Consider the following 21,426-nt stretch of genomic DNA (forward strand, 5'->3'; position numbering starts at 1 on the left):
AATCTAACGGTTGTCTAGCCTTTTTGTCAGGCGCACGAGCTCGAATCGCAGTCCTTTCGTAACTTTTCGTGCACATTTCAGCAGCCAACACCAAAACGCCTGCCTATCATGAACATCGCGCCAACCATATTCTTCTACTTCCTCGGTGCATAACGTGTGATTTCTGGAGTTGCTTTGACCCGACGACATGATCGTGTTTTTCGTGATTTGCCTGCAATTTACCGCTCTCTTTGAAGTGGCAATCTACATTCAGATTGGGTTAGACTCTGGAATTCTCAACGCAAGATTTGGAACTCTGTTGGGATTTTTCCGTCTCCGTTATCGACTAGAGCGGGAAGAACACCCAACAACGGAAGTAATGAGATCAGAGATCCAGTGGCTAGACTTGTGTCGAATGTTGCCTTCTTTATTGTGAGTGACAGGATATACATCTTTGATTTCAATTTGGTTTCTTTTGGCGCCTTTATGAAACTTGATTTCTCGTCTCCCAGCTCACATAGTATGGCTTCTTTGTGAACCTGGCTCCGGCATGTAAGTCACGCTTCCTTTGGCATTGTCTCAGCGTTGGAGCACCAAAAACTGACGTGTAAAATCTCCTCAAATGGCCTTGTTAGCTCTCAACCGTATCCTAAACCTAGCCGGCATAACATACTTTGGTTTTTTCTACGCTCAAGCATTGACTCGAGCACCATCCGTAGTAGTCAAAGTTGCAGTCTACTTTTCTCGTCGTGGTGGAGGAACACAAATAAATTCCGGTTCATCAGATGCCATGAGTCTTCGACAAACGAGGAAACTCTAATTACGAGTTGCGTCGTTCCACAAGTACTTTAGATGCTGCTGAATGTATGGGGAGTGTTGCTTTGAATGGGTCGCTTCGGAGTCTGGTAGCTTGATTGTATCGCACTGTCTCGTCACAACAAAGCAGCAGAAAAACTGACAGTGTTTACTTCGTGCTTCGTTGACACTAGGCTACAGCCCAAACATATCCGACGTAACGAATGCGAATTGTCGTTATGCAAAACACTATCGGGAGTTGTCACAATCCTCTCGTTATCGTGCTGTGATGATGATGAGGTATGAGGTAGCTCTGCAGACAGGAGAAGCTAGTGCTCGGAAACTCGAATTCCGAGCTACATGGGATCCTAAAGTTTCTTTGTAAGTACCTGAAGTATGGAGAGTGCTCGACTTAATACATCAAATCAAAGTCTCGTAGCTTGATAATTGGACGAAATAGAAACTTTACTAGTCGCAATCAAGCATATCTCTCTTGTTCTGACGATGGCAGAGTATGAGGCAAGTCATTCACATCAAAAGCTTCAACTCGTCAAGAAACAGCAGATCCTAATTCTCGTCATTTAGAATTCCGAGTTACACCGTTCTACAAGTAATTTATGTGATCATGAATGTATGGGGAGTGCTGTGGTTGATGGGTCGAATCAAAGTCTAGTATCCTGATATATTTGTGCTCTTTAGTTTCATTACGATGCTCATCTAACAGTGTGCCAAAAACGGCATATACTACACGCAGCAAATCATGATCAGTGCTACCATCATCAAGGCTTGATATGTGGTCCTTGTGGTGTTGGTGAGAACCCATTCGGTAGCAAGATCGTTGATTTTTTTGCTATCGTTTCTATAATAGTTTTCGTGAACAAAGGAGTCTCGCTCAGACTTTCATGTCTTGGCTTCTACATCCCACAGACAGTAATCTTTTCTACGACTGGGCATCATTCGATCGTCTGAAATATAGTTTTTTTGCGCGAATGGTTGGCTAACTTGGCAAAACCCCATCTCTCATAGTGTGATTGCAATCATGATATTGGCTGCCCGAACGTAAGTCTCGTTGTGTTCTTTCCGTAGTCGTGTCGTCACAAAGATTGCAAAGCAGCAAAACAAAGAATTCACGTTGGTAAGTTCTCAACAATGCCTTTCAACAGCATCCTTAACCTATCCAGCATAACCCCCAATTCGGATTCCCTTGAAGTAAACCACGATCTGGAATAGTCACACATTTGCAGTACATTTCCTTGTGGTGGTGGTGGGGTCCGCCACTTCTCATGACAGGTCACCGACAACCACGAGACCAGAAACGAACTGCAAATTGACGTGTTGAGATCTTTCTCGACGTATTTTTCATCTATGGGGAGTGGTAGTTGGATACTGGGTTGGATCTGAGTCTTGGTAGCATGACATTCTTCGTATTGTTATCTCCTTTTTTTCGAACCTTTTTGGGAAGTTTTTAGACTCGTGATGCCATAATCTTTCGAATAACATTGTCAGTGTAATGTTCTCTGTCAACTTTGAATCATTAACATTTTTCACGTTGATGTACTCTGATGTTGAATCCGACGTTTACCTCGTTGTGTAAGTTCAAGCATTGAAGAGCGTACAGCAGAACATCAACCAAAACAAGGATAACAATTAAATAAGATGCGTTGCGGCAAACATATAATTTGAGCTCTCTTTTAAAATTGTACAAGAAAAAAAAACACTATCAAGCAAATTTCTCTCGCCTCCATCTCCCCTCCTCTTCGTTCGTCTCTTCATAAGTTTGTGTATGTGTGTGTGTTAGTAAAAAAAGCGAGGTGCGACAACTATAATATCTTTTTTTAGTGTTTTTTGTTTACTTTTTCATTTAGGATATTGAGGCAGCACTCTTTGCAGAGTCCCCTTCTTCATAATCAGCAGCATGGCCATTAGCAATAGTTGGAGTAGGGGCGGCTGTCGATGTTGTTGGATCAGATCCATCATCAGCAGCTGGAGCTGGAGCTGCATCGGCAGCAGGAGCAACAGCTTCTGCTTCTTTGCCCTTATCGTCATTCGACAATGCAGGCTTATCACCAGGAGCTTTGGTATCTGCTTTGTCGTTATCACCGGTATAAAAGGTAGCCCACTTTTCCATGAGTTTCACAGATCGTGGGATAACTTCATACTTGTCGCCTGTAACCTTGTCTCCGGATTTAGATAGATATTTGATGACTTTGCCAATCTTGGTGTTCTGGAACAAGGTAATATTCATGAGTTGGATGACCTCGACTAATTCTGGGGTTTATCCCAGTTTTTTTGCTACCTTAATGAGATTAACAGCCGGCATACGACCATCATCGTGAAAATTTTCAACAGCTTTGAGGGCTGAATCTGCTTTACTATAATCCTTGTCATCCAGCTAAACAAAAAGTAGATGATATGTGAGTGGAGACAAAAAGATCGCCTGATCAAGGCAGAGTAAGTCCTCGCAATCCAAGACACACGCTTACCGGCTCTGAGCGATCAAGCTTTTGCCAAAACTTCTGGAGTTTAGCACGGAGCTTCATCATACGCTCGTGTTGTTCCTCCTCTGTTTGAAACATTTGAATGTTAGACAAGAATCACTCTCGGACTATTGTATATCATTTACGTGCCTGTCTCTGGACCTCCGGCAGTCTCAGCAGGTTCGGGCTAAGAAAGGCAGACATGGAGTACGTATGGTTAGAACGACCAGCTAGAAGAGTATGACTTTCTTGACCAATAAAGCAAAATACATCCATACTTCATCCTTCTTGGCCTTCTCTGCAATCTTCTTCTTCTTCTTGGGTGGCTGTTTAGGAAGGAAGAGGAAAGAAGTCAGATCTGAAGTATCGATGCATGAGGCACTACCAAAACAACCACTATCATACCTCTGCTGGTTCATCTTCAACCTCTTCAGCTCTCTTCCTGCTCTTCCTTGGTTGCTTTACAGGTTCGGAATGTCTCCTATTGTTACCAGACTCGTCTTCGTCTTCTTCCATGACACTGGTAGTAGCACGTCGATCCTGTTTAGGTTTCTTTGGTTTCTTTTCGGACGGAGGTTTGATGGTTATCTTCAAGTTGCTTGCGGGTACAATATCCCATCGTTTGTCGAATAGAGTCAAAGCATCAGGCCGTTCTGATTGAGCGAATGCTTCAGTCCATAGTTTTAATTTGGGTTTCTTTGCCAGGACTTGAGGTTTATAGTCTTCATAGTCTCGCATGTCGTTTGCTTTGTACCAGTTCCTGTTATGGTATGGTTGCGTGTTGTTAGATTGGGTTATAATTGGGAAGGGGGTGAAAGAACAAGGCACAAAACGAGTGGAGGTTAGAATACTTACACATCACCGGCTTCTCCAAAGTGATAGCAGCTAGTGACATCTTTTCCACGCTTCTGTTTGCGAATGTGTAATGGTAGAGCACCTTCCAAAGCAGCATCCATAACCTATGTGGATGATTTGAGTGTGATTCAAGATGTGTGTTGGAAGGATGCAGCGAGTAGGAACGATTATCAAAGCGAATGAATGCTATAAACATACAAGACTTGGCCACCACGGGAATCCCTGTTGAATGATATGTGTGTTAGTTGATTTGTACGAAAGCAGAGTAAGATGTTGGGTTTTGATGTTGATGGCATACGAGCGCAAGAAGTAGCAAAAGAGCAGGAAGGAACGAGAACACAGACGTGTATGATGAGTACCTTCATGCGAGTCCATACGAGTTTCCGTTTAACATCAGGGCCAGGCAGAGGAGGCAACATGTCTACCTGGTCGTTGAATTCAATAGGGGCCTCTGGAGCTTCGCCAGTGTCCATGGCAGATTCATCAAAAGTACCACTCTCCTCATCGTGGTCGGCCATTATTATTTGATATTCTCTTTTCCCTTTGAGCTAGAGTCAGCAGTTTATATCGAAAGAGAATGTTTTTCGAACTTGACAGGTATAATGGATGGAACATGTTTCGTATCATGTATATATACTCGATCGCGTTACGCGTTTTGTTTGCTTTTTTAATCGATACAAACTCGTAAAAGTCGAGAAATTTGAGACTTGTTTGTCCACTTCGCTGCTCTATTCGCTTTTTTTTGTTGGTTTGGAAGCTCACTGAAGGAAGCTAAAGATCGTAAACTGCAGCAAAGTGTGACTCGGTCATGGTCTTACAGGTGTGTGGAAACTGCAATTTGTATTGCTTTCTTCCTTGTTTACATTAAACAAACAACCAACATCGCAATCGATCATTAGGTCTCATCGCCCAACAATGTCAAGGTATACGGCATCACAAGCACCACAAGATCCGCCATTCCTGACTGGCTAGCCGCCAAAAAGAAGGACGAACTCAAACGAGATCCAGGTACCATCCTTGATCATCAACATGTTTGGGCATGTGCAAAAAAAAACCACATTTGACGCGGAGGCTATGCTAACGCAACACGCTCTCTCATCAAAGAATGGAGGAATCGTGTCGAATTGATTCAGGATTTCGAATTCCCTGAAGCTTCTACTCGTGTCAAGATCACTCCTGATGGAAAACACATTCTGGCTACAGGTAAACCTTGCAAGCCAAAAAAGGAACAAGTATGAATTTTAAAGGTGCACCTCACACTCTCTCTGTCATCGGCTCATAGGTGTATACAAGCCCATGCTCAGAGTATATGAACTAGCTGATCTGGCCATGAAGTTTGAACGACATTCAGACGCTGAGAATGTTCAATTCATCGTATGTTGTATCTGTTGTTGGTCGACAGTTAAGCGATTACATCGTGCTAACGCCAACGTGTCATAGGTCCTATCTGAAGATTGGACAAAGTCGGTACTACTACAGTCTGACAGGTCACTCGAGTTCCATACTCAGTTTGGAATCCATTACAAGACTCGTGTGCCAAAGGTAAGTTAATAAGAGCAAAACGAAAGGTAAACTCCTTACTTATACGGCTCGCTTTTAACCCACCTTTCTCCATAGTTTGGACGTGATTTAGCCTTCCATTACCCATCCTCAGAACTCATTGTCGGTGGTGCATGCCCAGACCTATGGCGTCTAAACCTCGAGCAAGGACGCTTCCTCAACCCCATAATAACATCATGCCCAAACATAAACACAGTCTCTGTCTCTCCAGCCCATTCCCTAACAGCAGCTGGTGGCGACGACGGACGCATCGAATTCTGGGCTTCCCACAATACAAAATCCCGTGTTGCAGAACTGGACGTGGCCAAAGTATTGAACTCAATGAGTGCTTCGTCGAATGTAATATTGGAATCCTTTCCTGAAATCAGTCAAGTGACGTTTCATGAAAATGGATTGTTGATGGGTGTTGGAACCAGTTCTGGACATGTGTTGCTGTATGATTTGAGGAATCGGATGCCGGTTGCTTGGAAGGATCATCAGTACGGGTTTCCCATTAAGAATGTGTCGTTTCATTCTTCGGGGAATGTGGTGTCGTCTGATACAAAGACGCTCAAGATATGGAATCAGTATGATGTAAGTGTCTAGTCAGTGAGCACCTTCAAAACGTAGTCCAGGGATAGTCTTGGCTTTTTTTCAGCGTCCTTCGTTGACTAATTTTCTTGCTTCGTCTGCTGCTATCTAGACAAAACTATACACATCCATCGAACCAACTCACGACATCAATGACGTTTGTGTCATTGATAACTCTGGACTGATATTGGTTGCAAATGAAGGTGTTCAAATCTTGAGCTACTATATACCTTCGTTGGGTCCTGCACCAAGATGGTGTCCATTCCTCGAAAACCTCACTGTGAGTCTAGCAGCTCATTTGCGGCAGCATCTATTGGAAATGTATTGTTGCTGAATGCTTTCTGGTTGTCTTTTGCAGGAGGAATTAGAAGAAAATCCCAACCAAACCCTATACGACGACTACAAATTCATCACCCGTAAAGAACTCAACCGTCTCGGTCTCGACCACCTTATCGGCACCAACGTCCTACGAGCATACATGCACGGCTTCTTTGTCGATCTCCGTCTATACGAAAAAGCCCGTGCAATCGCAAATCCCTTTGAATTGGACATTTACCGCAAAAATAAAGTACAGGCTCGTATCGACAAGGACCGAGAGACTAGGATTCGTGATATTAAGAAACTGCCTAAAGTCAACAAAGAGTTGGCGAAGCAGCTGTTGGCTGATACTAAAGCTGCTACTAGTACAAGTAATAGTGATGTTACGATGAATGGCAGAGCCAAGAAGAAGGCTGCCAAGAATAATGAGGTTTCGGCTACACCATTGTCTGATGATCGATTCAAGGCCATGTTTGAGGATGAAGATTATGAGGTTGATCAGACGGCTCTGGAGTACAAGTTGTTGCATCCGACTGTATGTATTGTATTGGAAGGATTGAATTTGCTTCTCGCAGAGGTTTTTAATTAGCTTTTTTCTTGCACTTCATTTAGACGAAGAAACGTCACCAACGGGAAGAAGAGCAGGAGGACGAAGACGACGATGCTGCTCTTGAAGGTGGGAATGCTGATTTAGAAGAGGAAGAAGAACGTGAAGGTCATGGAAGTGATGTCTCGTCAGATGATGACGATGAAGACGGTGAAGATTCTGAAGGAGGTGAGACAAAAATAGAGTTTCCTGAGGCCCTATGACTTCTGAAAATCTAACGAATCGCCTTTTCTCACAGAATATGATAATCGTCGATACAACAATCAACGTACCAAACCACCACCCACTCAAACAATCACTCCGTCAACAACACCATTCCAGAAACCAAACTACAAGGATCGGAACAACAATAATAATACCAATAGCCATAATGATGGTGGCAACCAAAGATACAACAACAACTCAGCACCATATCAACAACCAACCCTTCGTGATATGGTACATACCAAGGCCCGACACAGCAACAACTACATCCGAGACAACACAACATCCTCATTCTCAACTGGCTCCAAATCAATAACGTTTGATATGCCAGCTAAACCAAGACGTGGTGATAAACGCGGTGGTGGTAGAGACTTTGACGATTTTGATAATAATGATGGTGGAAGAGGCGGACGAAGCGGCGCTAGAGGTGGAAGAGGCAGAGGTGCTAGTAGAGGTGGATATAATAGTAAATTTGGAGATTCTATGAGTGGCGGGCGTGATATGCCTGGTGGAGATGGCGAGGGAGGTGAGGAGAGAAAGAAACAGAGAAGAGGTGTGAGAGAGTTGCAGTTCAAGTCGTTACCTGCTCGTGGTGGTGGGGGTAGGATACATCGTCGTTGATGTGCTGGCTGGCTGTGGGGTTCCCTTTTTTTGGTGGGTTGATGCTTTGGCTGGAAAGAGACGTGTTTGGAAGTACTGACTTCTACTCTTTTCAAATAAATAGAAACCTTTGTTTATTCTAAAAACTCTTGTATTATATGCAAACTGGAGCAACAAGATATACTACTCATATTTTTGGATGGATCAGGGTTTGGTTGGGATGGTCAATGGATTGTGTATAGTTTTTTGGTTTCTGCCCAGACATCGCCAGCAAACTGTCTAACAAAGGCCGAAAACAAGAGACAAAGGTTCTTTTGTATAACGGTCTCCTATTTCTGCCGGTTCCATCATCTTCTAAATTGGAAGATCTTTGTTTCTTTATAGTCGCATTTCGTGGTGAGAGATCTGGTGGCTGCCTTGACACTCGCTACTTCTACTCCTGCTTGCCGAGAATCTGACTGTGCTTACGTTTTGGAATACGACATGGCATTGCTGGAGTCTTGTCATCTATAGAAACTATTTTCAGATCGATGGTTTCGCTATCATGAATCCTGATCGCATTCATTCATCTGATGCCAAAAAACCTGCTAAAAGGTGGCAATTTAACAGTCGTTCGACTGACTTTGCCATCTAATATTAGCACCGTCTCCGTCTCTCTAGCTTATTCTTCAACCGCTGGTGGTGATGACGGAGAAAATGGCCTTTGAGCATACAAAAGCACAAGGATTCGTGTCACAGGACGTGATGTTGCCAAAGTATTGATCGATACGGAGTCTTGGTTATTTGCTCCTAAAATCAGTCAAGTGACGGTTGGAGTATTGACGGGTGCTGGGCCGTGGTCTGGAGCTTGTGTATGGTCGGAGAAATCGAATAACGGTTGCTTGCAATAATTGTCGGTATGGGATTCCGATGAATTGTTCGTTTCATTCGTCTGGGAATGTCGTGTGTTTTGATACAGAGACACTCAAGACATGTGAGATACACGATGTGAGGGGTTTTGTTTTGCTTTTGCTCATGTTTAACACTATTTGCATCTACTTTGGCATCATGACATTGGCATCTTGGCCTTTTCACCGCGACAATCTTTCAAACATTCAGAAAGGCTCAAGTATGATTATCGCTTCCTCCTTGTCAATTGGAGGCCTTTCACAGTATGTTAGAACGGCCGAAAACGAACGACTACTGGACGGACTGACAGGTTGATGGCACTTCAACCAAAAGAGCAATAGCTAGACAGTAGTCTACTCAATCAACTTCTCAACGATTGCTCCAACCCGCAACCTTTGACTGTCAATGAATGCTGGGGATTTCCTATAACCTGCCTTTCATCCCCCATCTATAAAACACTTGGCCATACGCGTATAGCTCATAATCCTCCCATCTGAAATATTGTGATGATGAAATGTCTCCGGTTTGTCACATATAAATAGATTACAGAAAATCAGTCTGGAAAATCGATCACGCACAACTGGCGCATAAGTGTTTTTGCGATGTGTCTAAATTATTTAAATATTAAGACGCGTCTATCTCTGCCTTTAGTCTTGATTCCTGAAAACATTTTCACGTTCTTCGTTTTCACATTTTGCATGTGCTCACATTTTGAAAGTTGAATTTGTGAGGTATACGGCCATTGCGAGACAATGGAAGCCTTTGACAAGTTCCTGGCGAGGTAAAGCTTGCAGTGCATACATGAGCTTGCAATCGAACAACTAGTTCGATCTAACAAACTTTTCCCGCATGGACTGAATAGCCAGAAATATCATGATGTGTTGAGCATTGTCAAGGGTTTCCGAAATGGTGCTGTATATGGCGCGAAGATACGATTTCCACATGCCCTGGTCATGTCCTTTCTGTTTAGAAATGGAAGGTAATGGCCCAAAAGAAATGAAATCATCTCAGCTCTTTTCGCCCAGAGATTTTTTTTCGGGTTGCCATATTGGCGAGTGATGAAACCGATTAGGTGTTGAGTGGATTTGAAGGAGGAAATGGATTATATGCTCACGAATTGAGCTCTCCGTTGCTTGAAACTCAACGATTCGTCTCTCTTTAAACGTGATCTCGCAAAAAAACTCAACGGCCCCATGATTTTTTCCTTTGACATTATAGTGTGAAGGATAAGCTGAGATTTGCAATGAAGGCAACATATACCCACTCGAAAAACCTCGCTCTATTTGTGACGATATACAAGAGTGTTTTGCTCGTGCTCAAAAAGCTGAGAGGGGTGGAGAATCAAGGTGACGCTTTTGTTGCTGGCATAGTAGGAGGTTATATAATTTTCGGTGAAGATACAGCTGTTAATCAACAGGTACCAATAGCATTGTTTGGATTTTGAGTTCTTTGAATTGAACTTAACACAAGCCTCGTACAAATTTAGATCAGCTTGTATGTGTTTGCAAGAATTATGATTGGATTGGCTTCTTTAGCTGTAAAGAAGAATGTTATAGCTCAACCCCCACATGCATACCCTGTATTCGCTGCTGTCGTATGGGGTGAGTTCGTCGGAAGCGTATTTGTTCCTTATCTGAAATGCTCTTAACTGGTCCAAACGTGGATTGTAGGTATTGTTATGTACCTCTTTAGACATGATAGAGACGTCCTGCAACCCTCATTACAAGCATCTATGCAATATCTGTACAATGACTCGGACAAGTTTGACAAGTTCATGGTATGTTGAATATACTGTCGGTCCAGCTCGCTTTTTTTTGCTAACACCCATAACCACTCCCGGAACAGAACTTCATCTGGTACAACAAGGCTTGAATAAAGCTTCATATCTGTTTCCGCATTAGTTTCGGTTAAGATTATTATACTGGGCCAGCACTTTGTTTGACTATACATAGACTTCCTCTTGTTTTCTTAATTGAATGGTGAATGAGACCTGTTCTGATTTGAATAGCGATGAAGCTATTAGAAAGAGCACACATATTGAATCTTGACAGCGCCGCTCGATGTCGTTCTAGGAGATCAAAAGTCCTCAACAAAACAACCGACGAGAATGCAACCATCCAAGACACATCCAACTGCCAGAGGTACATCATCGAGCTGCAGAAGCTAATGAAAATGACAGTCCGGAAGTAGAAACAACATCCAGGTGTCTTGTTTCATCCTGAAGGCCATATGCGTCCAGGTAAAAAGAATTGCTTGGTCTACACTGGCAGAATGTAATTGGAAGAAGGAGACGCAAGCAGGTTACATCCCGTAACGAGACTGGCTGTTGATATCGAAAATTACATTTGGGAAGCATACTACCTCTTACAACAAATGTCGGGTGCTGAAATATTGCGGAGTTTGAATGAATTCAAAACAGCCAGCCCAATTCTTACGAACCACTAATTTTCGCTTCCTTTAGGTACAAGAAGGCTCTAATAGGCTGTTAAATTACTCTTCGTGTCGCTTCTTTACTTGATTCTCAAGATGAGAAAGACATTGACGTGTTTGTTGCTTCTTGTCATAACGTGGAGCTCAATAGCTTACGCGCAATTATGTGGACCTGGAATTGGAGGATGCAGTAACAATAATTGCTGCTCAGAATTTGGGTGGTGTGGTTCGGATACAGAGTACGCATCTCCTGCAACGTTTTTGAATGTGCTTTACACGTAAATTGGCATTGAGCATGTTGTCTGACATGAAGTATTTCGTTCATTTAGATACTGTTTGGCTGGATGTCAAGCTGCATATGGAGCATGCGGAGCAAGTGCTGTAGTGACCAACAATGCGAATCGCTGTGGTGTTCTTTTCAACAATCAGACATGTGCACAAGGAAGCTGTTGTTCTCAATACGGGTAATCTGCGGTTCCATGATCTGGAGCTGTATCGCAACTATCACATCTTATTTTATATAAGGAACATCGTCACTCACACAAATCATCTTTCAATTCAAACAGATACTGTGGTTCTGCAAACGCTTATTGTACAACTGGATGTCAATCGGCTTTCGGGTTATGTGGGACTGCAACTGCCACGACGGTCGGCATCCTCTCTACCACCGCTGCAGCTGCTTCTCCAACTGCTTCAAGGTACCGCTGAACTTTTGTCGTGATGTTATAACGTGGAACATGATCTCACGAATACATGCCTTGTTTGGATTTACAGTTTCTCAAATGGTTCTGATTCAAGTACAAGCGCTTCGTCTGCATCTTCGGGAATCACTTCGAGGTAAAGCACACTTCGTATTTCGATGAAATTTGACGAATGGATCACATACCCACTATTTTCTGAAACTAGTTCTCTCATCCTCCCTGCACTGATTCTCGCTTGTATCGCTGCTGCTGGTTTTCTTTTAACTGGTACTGCTCGATTGCCATGTTTCAAAATCGTCGTGGAGTTCATCATAGCCCCCTTTTCAAGCCTTCATCTGCTGTATCCGCTGCATGCGGCCCAAACCTGATGATGCCGAAAGTGGTCGTAGGGGTCCTCCTGGTACGACCTCGTTTCAATTCCCGGATGCAAGCTGTATATTGGCTGCTTGAAACGTTTACAAACTTATTGGACCCATTTCTTGTGAAATAGGTATTAAGGGCGAGTCTATCGTCGGGCCAGCCGGCCCTCAAGGTATATTTCCGGCTTTGATGTGAATTGAATTAGACTCAAGACTGAACGTGCCCACGCCTCCACTTACAATAGGACCTCCTGGTATGATTTTCCTCTGTGAATCTTTGAAATCTAGTTAGTCTCAATCCTTCTATATAGGAGTTGGTGTCGCTGGACCAGTTGGACCAGAAGGACTCACCGGACCAGTTGGACCAATTGGACCTATTGGACCTCAAGGTATGAGATTTTCTTCCGATTTTGCTGGTTTATTAGTATCAGCTCGATTGCAAAAAGTCTGAAACCAGCAATTCTTATTGTAGGTCCCAAGGGTGACAAAGGCAAGCAAGAAGTAGGAAGATTCGATTCCTTATGGGCTTCAATACTAACTCGTTGATATGATGCGATTGAAGGTGATCCGGGGGAAGCTTCTCTTCTTTTGGGCCCAGTTGGACCTCAAGGTTTGTCTTTTGTTTCCCACGTCTTTGCTGAAGTTGAATCTGACTTTGAAGCTCCAATTCGTTAATCGCACCAGGACCTGAAGGTGAGTGCTTCGTGGATTTCACGGACAAAGCTGCTTCCAGATGTCAATCTCTTTTGAACTTTGTAGGACCCCAAGGACCACAAGGTTCGCAATGTCTGCCCCTTCTTCATTAACAAAACGCACTGACTTGAAATCTCCACTTGCTACATACCTCATTAGGACCAGAAGGTTTGTTTGGATTTAGTTGGGTGAAACAAGAAGGCTGACATCAAAATCTGAACCGTTGCGTTATAGGGCCTCGAGGTCTGTAGCAATAAGACTCCAACTAGATCACACACAAGTCTCATATCTGATGATTCTCGTATAGGAAAAGACGGGGAGGATGGAAAGAATGTGTTTATTGACACACGACGTGAGGATTTCTGTTGTTTGTCTGGTCTCTTTCTTCTTCATCACACCCCACCTCACGTTGACATATTGATGATTGCTTAAACTTGAACATTGACCCAAAAACTTCCTCAAATTCCAGTAGACCCGCCCCCAGAGGTCCATGAGAAGCCACCAGCTGATTTTGCAGGTCCGTTGAGCGAGGGCACCCGTGTTCGAGCTATTGGCGGAGCTGTTCATTCAGGGGAAGAGGGCACAATTCTATCAATTACTCCTCAATCTTACTGGATAAACTACGATGGATTTGGCAGGGCAATTACAAGGCAATGGAATGTAGTGCCCATCAAATAGGCACGGGAACTTTCGCAACATCTGTGACCTTGACGTTTGGAGGGGTTATATCTATCTCGATGCAAGGTGAGAGATGCTCAAAAATCTCACAATAATTGGGTCTGGGAGGTCATAATGGGAAGTAAAAGAGCATTTTTAAATAATATGGACTTGTTGAAAGCAATTTTGTGCATTTTCACTTTGCGTCATATGGTCAAGAATTCTCCTGCCGAAACGCCTGTCATCTACGCCTGAATTATTTGACTTTGTCTGCATTCATCATAAGTTTCGTTTCCACCTTTCTCATAGTTTGACCCTGAAGTCGGTCCAAACTCACAAAAGCATTGAGTTTGAGCCATCTCTGAATCTCTTGAATGGGGTGTGGTCACATGAAGTCACGGAACCTGACTTCTCTCCATTGGCAATCCCTGTTCCATGTTCACAAGAACTGTATATTATAATACCGAAACAGAGTAAGTTCTATTTAACATGTCAAAGCCAGTGCAAACTGTCCTCCCAAAGCGACTTGCGTAATCGAATCACTGAAATGAAGAGGCTTGTCTATACCAAGACCCAATGAATACATCGTCCTATCACTCACAACAGCGGCGTGGTGCGTTGCAGCATATATCCGTGTCGTATCAGTGATTTGCATAGTAGTTGGTGCTGGCACCAGTAAGCAATCAGCACCCACACCTAGTCCTTCATTGAACGTCGATAACCCACACAATGACAGCTGATTTTGCTTGGTGGTTATGAGTGTGAATGTACCGCCAGATGCGATTTCACGTGGAGTCGATATGGTCCTGCATTCTTCGGGACTCAGAACCTCAGAGCGAAAAAAGAGTGAATGATTGGACAATACGATGAATTGCGTTCCTTGTAGCTGCTTACACGATCAATCTTACGGCCATGCATCTGTTGGGCATACTCTGAATTGCCCCATGTGTAAATTGACGAGTCGTTCCATGCAAAGTTCGTGTCCGTTGAAGTCGAGATGTGTTGTGCGGATGGTAGGTTTTCAATACGAGTTAGACTGGTAGCGTCCGCCGATGATCCAGCTCCTACTTGGCCATCAGCTCCAAATCCGGCTGTGTATACATGTCCACTTTCTATTATTTTGGTTGTTGTGAGTGTTAAACCAATGGGGCAAGAAATATACCAGAAACAGAAACGTCTTCATTACCCGTCAGCACGACAGTATGATCCAGTCCACACTGCACATCTATGATCCTTTCGCCAGACCATGGTATTTGAGTTGGATAACGTATAGGAAGAGAAGAATGACCAAGACCAAGTTGTCCAAAGTGGTTGTGGCCAAAGGCGAAAAGCACGTCTGGGGATCATCAACATCAGGTCCATAAGCAAAAACTGCCATAGAAAAGTGACTAATGGCCCAACAAACCTTTCTTCTCCCCGTGTCCTACAATGATGGTATGCAGTCGTCCACATGCCATATGCTTAACGGCTGTCTTCTTGGATATTGGAATGGCACCATATGAGAGTGACGTGTTTGAGAGTCCAATGCCTAAGAGAATGTCAAAACAGTTGACTGTGAACAAGCTAGAAAAAGGAGAGTTGCAATTCTATAATACCTAGTTGGCCCATGTCAGAGGCACCCATAGTAACGAGCACCTCCCCGCCACCATCATGTAGTTGACATAAAGCCAAGCAATGAGAGTAACCAGCAGCGATCTTCACGATATGATGTGGTTGTTGTAGTAAGGGTGAGAGGCCTAATTGGATAGCTCTGCCGTGTGCGTGTTTTGAAGAGTAGCATGACTCTGGTTGAACTATAGGCAGAGAATGCTGTGATGACACGTAGTATAATTTCTTTTCTGTCGTTGCCTTTGTCGAATAGTTTTTTTGGTGTCTTGCTGCTGCCAATGATCGTGTTGATGTTGTCAATGTACGTGTCAAACACGCCATATTTGGAGCTTTGATGAGGTTTAACGCGACGTCATGCATAGAAACTATCAAGAACGAAGAATTTGAGTCAACATTTTGTATGTTTTATGTCTACCAACAATAAAGAAAACATGAGTATCCAAACATCACACCACCAAGGAAGAAAAGTTTAGAGCGGCTCAATTGTAGATCATAACTCGAACAGGCTACCTCTCTGGCATATATAGCATACACACTCGCACATATGACGATGCACGCAAATGGCTCCTTCTCAGCAGAAGAAGAGTATTTCAACACAACCGAAGCACCTGCCGGTGTCGAGGAGTACGCTGCAAAGACTCATGATTTTGTAGTATTCCATCAAAAGGCTGGAAGGAGAATCGTACTAGTCACCGTATGTAGTTGACTATTTATCATCACCTCCCATCAAAATTCAACATGACGACATTTTCAAATTTTGTTGGCTTTTGATCTTTGATCTTTACGTTCAAGATTCATGCCCTCAGATATTTATTTCTAATGCTCTTTCCATGTATAGAGTGGAGGCACTACAGTCCCACTGGAGAATCAAACCGTGCGGTTTATAGACAACTTTAGTGCTGGAACTAGAGGTGCTACTTCTGCCGAATACTTTATGGAAAAGGGCTATGCCGTCATATTCATGCATAGGCAGTTCAGTCTCCAACCATATAGTCGCCATTACTCGCACTCAAAGAACTGCTTTCTCGACTTTTTGCAAGTCGACGAGACTGGTGGCATTGCTGGTATGTATTGCCTGAAATTACTTGCAGCGTGATGCAACATGCTCAAGAGCTCGGTAATCAACTCAATAGTTACGCCAGAGTATGTGCCAAAGATGAAGAATGTCTTACTCAAATACCAAGAGGTGAGCTCAAAAAAGAAATGGCGTAAGAAACGATTGCTCACAGGCGTAAGTCACAACTCTAGGTCCGAAAGAACAACCTGCTCCTCAATATTGAATTCATCACCGTACGGGACTACTTGTTCCTACTCAGAAGGATTACGCAGATAGTAGCATTGGCTCGTGAGAATGCCATGTATTATTTGGCTGCTGCTGTCAGTGACTTCTACATTCCTGCCTCGAAAATGGTAATATTATTGGTGGACTACAAAGGCGTTTTTTGCTCTTGGTGTCAGCAACTACTCGTTAACCAAAACTACTACACAGGTCGAACACAAGATACAGTCAGGAGATGGTGCACTGTCACTGCAACTGGAACAAGTGCCAAAGATCATCAAACCACTCGTTAAAGAGTGGGCGACTCGAGGGTTGATCATCTCCTTCAAGGTATGCCCGCATTTTGCAGTTCTAGTGTTGTCGTCATCGACTCGCACATAGACTCACACGCTCCCAACTGTTCTTAACCTCTAGCTGGAAACAGATCCAGACATCCTAGAAGAGAAAGCTCGTCGAGCACTTATACGATATGGACATCAAATCGTCATTGGAAACATCCTGGCCACGAGAAAGAACATCGTCCATTTGATAACCAAGGACGATCGAGTGGATATACGCCTGTCTCCTGAAGAGGCCAAACAGGATGTTGAGATTGAGAGTAAGATTATACCAGAATTGGTGGAAAGGCATACCAGATGGATTGAGTCCTTGAAGGACGACAGTAATGGGCATTTGATGCCTTGAGTGGAAGAATAAGGCGGGAGACCTTTAATATATGTATATAATAGAGTGTGATTAGAGACCTCAAGATCCTCTTGTTTGCATCATGCAAATTGCATGACAGGCTAAACGAAGCAGAGTTTTTCACGAGCACGTTGGTTTAGATCCTATGGAGTACAATATTGAATATTTGGATTTACACGCGATTCTCTACCATTCCTGCATAATGAATTTTCTTGACCGACTAGGTTCGGCTTGCTTTCTCCACAATCGAAACAATCACATTTCCTCAGCCGCAGCAGAAGTTACTAAAGTTGTCTAATCAGCAAACAAGCAAAGAGCTCTTGCAGATAGTTGAACAAATGAAAATAGAAGTTGCTCAAGAGAGGTACGTCCTCTTTCCATTATTTTGATTTAAAAAGATATTTCTTAAAGAAACGTCAACGACGATTGACTATACACGTTTAAACAAATAGAAATGCACGTATCAATGCAGAGCAGAAGCTTCGTATTACTATGACGGAGCGAGTGGCCCGTTCTCCTCTTATGTAGCCGCCTAACATCAACACATTCAACGGAATCAAAACAGCTGCTTTGGCAAAAAAACTACTACGAGAATTCCAATGTCACAGTGACTATGAAGGAACTGTGAAGCGGATATTCGACGCTCTTAAAGAAGGGTCTTCAGATAGCCTGGTCCAATTTGGCCTCCATCGCTACAAGATGAGACACAGTTATGTGGACTGTTTTGCAGCCTTCATTAATCTAGAAACACTGACTTCATGTTGGCCCGATCTTGACATACCCGATCAGCTCATCACAATCAAGTTGGCCCCACAGGTGAAGCTCAGCTATCTGGAAATAAACCAAACCGCCCTCCCAACTGTCACGAATGGATTTGGGTCCGATACAAAAGCAGTCAACATCATCTCTAAAGTGTCTCATTGTAGAGGGATTTCATCATTGGAATAATGAACCACAGCTTTTCCAATGTGAGGAGGTTCTTGAGTTAAAGAGTCTTCGTAAACTAGTGGTACAATCCAAATTTACACAGCAGCATCCATGGCTCGCTCCAACAGGAAAATCTGTACATTGAATGTCCGAGAATGTCAATGTACCAGCTTTGGCAAAGGTGGAAGTTTCTGGTCTTGATATACCTGAAGACGAAAAGCAGAGAACCACTATGCTTGAATCCGTCTTCAACGAATTCTCAAAGGCACTTGTACTCTCCTCTGGTTCTGTTCATTATACTCTAAAAGAAGTGAATGCAAAGAACCCTATCTGGCCTGTATACACTGGACCTAGTCACTTTCTCTTTGGAAGAAGTTTGAAGTACGTTTTACAATAGTTGAATATATCGCACATACTTTGCTGATGAGATTTGAATCCCATGTTCCATAAAGAACGGACGAGAGTACGTCCTTGAAACGTATATGTCCCATGATACATCCCATATAAATCAAAATAAACACAATAGAGCATAAATGATGTCAATGTGTCCTGGAAATATAGAATAAACGAGAATTGTGAAAAATGATCTACTTGGCCGTTTGGTGCTGCATGTCGTAGAGCCCGTGTGGTAAGACTAGTGGTGTCATAATCACGAAAGTGTGGAGAATTTTGTCGCGGAAGAAAATGCAGATTAACGAAGAAGATCTTAAGAATACTGTTATGCTAGAATCAACAAATAAACACGCTCTGAACGCGTAATAATTATGCATTCAAAGACCGTGGTCCTATGGCCTTTTTGTTGCAGAGTTAGTGCGCAGGGTGGCAATGTTGTGAAACATCAAACCTTAACATTCTCAACAATCAAAACTTCCGACACAAGCAAATAAACAACAGCCAAACGTGATAAGGACTTCCAAGAGCTATTTCCCAACAGTACAACTGGTATGTATTCCTGCATTGCATCGCTCTACACAACTTGTTATCGTTGGCAAGTTGCTTTTTCATGTTAAACCACACACCCACGGGTTTTTGGTTAGTATCTGCATGCAGAATGCATTCTCACCTTCCTTTACATCACGTATGTTAGACTCATATCTGCTAAGTCACACGGTCTGAAAATCTCTGCTATCCTATCCAATCGTCAACAGATCAACAACACGCAAAATGTCCCACTACCATGAACATCACAGATTCAATCAAATCCTCCTCATTCTGGCTGTACTTGCAGGTCTAGCCGTCATCGGTGGCACTATCGGGCTTTGGGCTATAATCAACTCTTGGGTAAGTAACTCCACTCTCCCCAGAAAAAAAATGTTGCAAATCAACATTTTGTGCAAAAAGATATACCGCTTTATGCAGTAGTTTTTAACTCAATCTTTTATTCTTGAAATATAGCCCATCCCTCTTATTGTTACTATTGTAGTTGGAGGCTTTTCTGTCCTGATTGCTGGTTGGACATTGTTTGGAATGAGAAATGGTGAACCTCACGGTGCAGGCAGACGTGCATTGTTTGGTATCTTCATGATGATTGTCTGGGCTGCCACCTTTGCATACTTTGAATACCGTAACATCCAGGTACGTTGTTGTCAGCAAGCGACATTTTGGTCCTTTTAATGTCTCGTAACATTTGGAACGTGTTTCTAATGCAATTTTTAACGCCATTCTCATAGAACTTCTGCACTGGAGACTGTCCCCCATACAGCACCTCTGTCGACTGTGTCCTCGCCGGAGCTGGTGTTAGTGTTGCTGCCTATCTCTTCTATGGAATTTTGCCAATGTGCGGGAGCAAATCTGAGCACGAGTAATCCCGCTGGTATCATTCACCATGTTCCCATGCACGCATATGGATATGGCTCCTTTCGTTAAACAGTTTTCTATAATCTTTTACCTTCATACTTTTTGCCTTTAATAATATCCAGCAATTTTTGTAGTACTGCTACTAGATACCTCACATCTAACAGAAAAGCCTGATCAAAAACCAATTTTACTTCGCGTCTCGTGGCTTTGATTACAGAGTTTGATGTTCCTTGATTGTGAATGAGCAGCGCGTCCTCATTGATGGACGCAACGAGCAAAAGACGAGTCGCTGCTATACAAAAGGCAAAAGGAAAGATAACAGCGCACCACTGAGGACCTCAGAAAGCAGTGCAGATTTTGTGAGGTGCAGACTAGTGATGTCGTCTGGAACTAGTCCAATTCGTAACGTTGAACTCCCAAAGTGAGGTTTTTGTTTCGAATTTCGAAATGGAGCGATGGGCTTCAAACTTAAAGCTCTAAATATAGCCCAGGATATAATACTGGGATGTTCGACCGTCCGGTGTCCGTTGATGCCTTCTCGATCTGCCAACCTCAAAACCAAATTGTGATGAGAGGAGTGGGAATGTACTGAATTCGTGACGCGCTATGCTGCATCTGACGCTTTTCCGCGTCCTGAAATCGGATTCGAGAACGATCGTAGTAAGTCAAGACACTTCTTTGGGTCGTCACGTCGAAATCGCTACATTAAGCGGAAAAGTTCAATTCTCTGTCAGGTATGTTAAAGTAACAGTCGCAAGGGCTTTAACTAGTCAATGTAGTATTGTGACAACTAAAATTGTGCCTGTGTTTCTTCAACTTTTCATAGTCTCGTGTAGTCACAACATGTCGACGTCAAACGATGACCAACTATCATCGCTAGAAACTCTACCAGTGGAATTGGTTCTAAAGATTCTTCGAATACATCACACTTCTTGAATTAGAAGACCTCCAATACAAGAATCTTCGCAGCCTGCTTCCCCTCTCTCGAGCTAGTAAGCGACTGTCTGAAATAGTGCTCGCAGTCATATGGAGGGAGGTCTGGATAATTTCTTATAGACCTGACAGCTTATACTTGATGATGGCTGCTAGAGGCATCGCACAATATGGTGTCGACGCCATTGGTGTCCTGAGAATTAGTGGGATGGACCATGTAACCGCCTTATAGCAAATTTGATAGGAACGTGTGTCAATATCACCACTCTTGACCTTAACGGCATAGTTTTTTTAGTGTGGGCGAATGGCTTGATCTATGCAAATATCGCTTACAAGACACGCTAGTGAGTTTGAAGCGTGACTTAAACATAAGACAGCTTCCAATCATACGAGCTGCCATGATTGTAACTGATGCAAGGGTCTGGCAAACTTTGGGGAGCTTCGACATGAGGGTTAATAACTGGTTGGGCGGAAAACGACTATATGTAAATACTCCACATCTATT

General features: G+C 43.1%; 5 protein-coding genes across 5 annotated transcripts; 3 read left to right on the forward strand and 2 right to left on the reverse strand.

Annotated features, from left to right (window-relative positions):
- Positions 1-2,635: 2,635 nt before the first annotated feature.
- SmJEL517_g02621 (uncharacterized protein) lies at positions 2,636-4,624 on the reverse strand (the record flags this gene model as incomplete). The annotated part of the gene is made up of 9 exons (XM_031168549.1): positions 2,636-2,998; positions 3,071-3,166; positions 3,258-3,337; positions 3,414-3,438; positions 3,530-3,577; positions 3,657-4,011; positions 4,107-4,210; positions 4,305-4,328; positions 4,466-4,624. The coding sequence occupies 9 exons, from the start codon at positions 4,622-4,624 to the stop codon at positions 2,636-2,638; spliced, it is 1,254 nt and encodes a 417-aa protein (XP_031025566.1).
- A 290-nt stretch (positions 4,625-4,914) lies between these two features.
- On the forward strand, positions 4,915-7,986 carry SmJEL517_g02622 (uncharacterized protein; the record flags this gene model as incomplete). The annotated part of the gene is made up of 10 exons (XM_031168550.1): positions 4,915-4,926; positions 5,006-5,114; positions 5,211-5,309; positions 5,389-5,480; positions 5,547-5,648; positions 5,724-6,239; positions 6,349-6,516; positions 6,595-7,089; positions 7,167-7,329; positions 7,400-7,986. 10 exons carry the CDS (start codon positions 4,915-4,917, stop codon positions 7,984-7,986), a joined length of 2,343 nt encoding a protein of 780 aa, XP_031025547.1.
- A 1,619-nt stretch (positions 7,987-9,605) lies between these two features.
- Positions 9,606-10,725, forward strand: SmJEL517_g02623 (uncharacterized protein; the record flags this gene model as incomplete). The annotated part of the gene is made up of 6 exons (XM_031168551.1): positions 9,606-9,634; positions 9,716-9,832; positions 10,072-10,270; positions 10,340-10,454; positions 10,524-10,630; positions 10,699-10,725. The coding sequence occupies 6 exons, from the start codon at positions 9,606-9,608 to the stop codon at positions 10,723-10,725; spliced, it is 594 nt and encodes a 197-aa protein (XP_031025546.1).
- Positions 10,726-14,177: 3,452 nt separating this feature from the next.
- On the reverse strand, positions 14,178-15,622 carry SmJEL517_g02624 (uncharacterized protein; the record flags this gene model as incomplete). The annotated part of the gene is made up of 5 exons (XM_031168552.1): positions 14,178-14,522; positions 14,588-14,805; positions 14,880-15,029; positions 15,099-15,221; positions 15,289-15,622. The coding sequence occupies 5 exons, from the start codon at positions 15,620-15,622 to the stop codon at positions 14,178-14,180; spliced, it is 1,170 nt and encodes a 389-aa protein (XP_031025569.1).
- A 223-nt stretch (positions 15,623-15,845) lies between these two features.
- SmJEL517_g02625 (phosphopantothenate---cysteine ligase (CTP)) lies at positions 15,846-17,264 on the forward strand (the record flags this gene model as incomplete). Its single annotated transcript, XM_031168553.1, has 6 exons — positions 15,846-15,995; positions 16,140-16,365; positions 16,435-16,487; positions 16,550-16,711; positions 16,791-16,910; positions 16,995-17,264. 6 exons carry the CDS (start codon positions 15,846-15,848, stop codon positions 17,262-17,264), a joined length of 981 nt encoding a protein of 326 aa, XP_031025568.1.
- Between the last annotated feature and the right edge of the window lie 4,162 nt (positions 17,265-21,426).

The sequence above is a fragment of the Synchytrium microbalum genome, assembly GCF_006535985.1.
Source record: "Synchytrium microbalum strain JEL517 chromosome Unknown SmJEL517_scf0011, whole genome shotgun sequence".
Lineage (NCBI taxonomy): Eukaryota > Fungi > Chytridiomycota > Chytridiomycetes > Synchytriales > Synchytriaceae > Synchytrium > Synchytrium microbalum.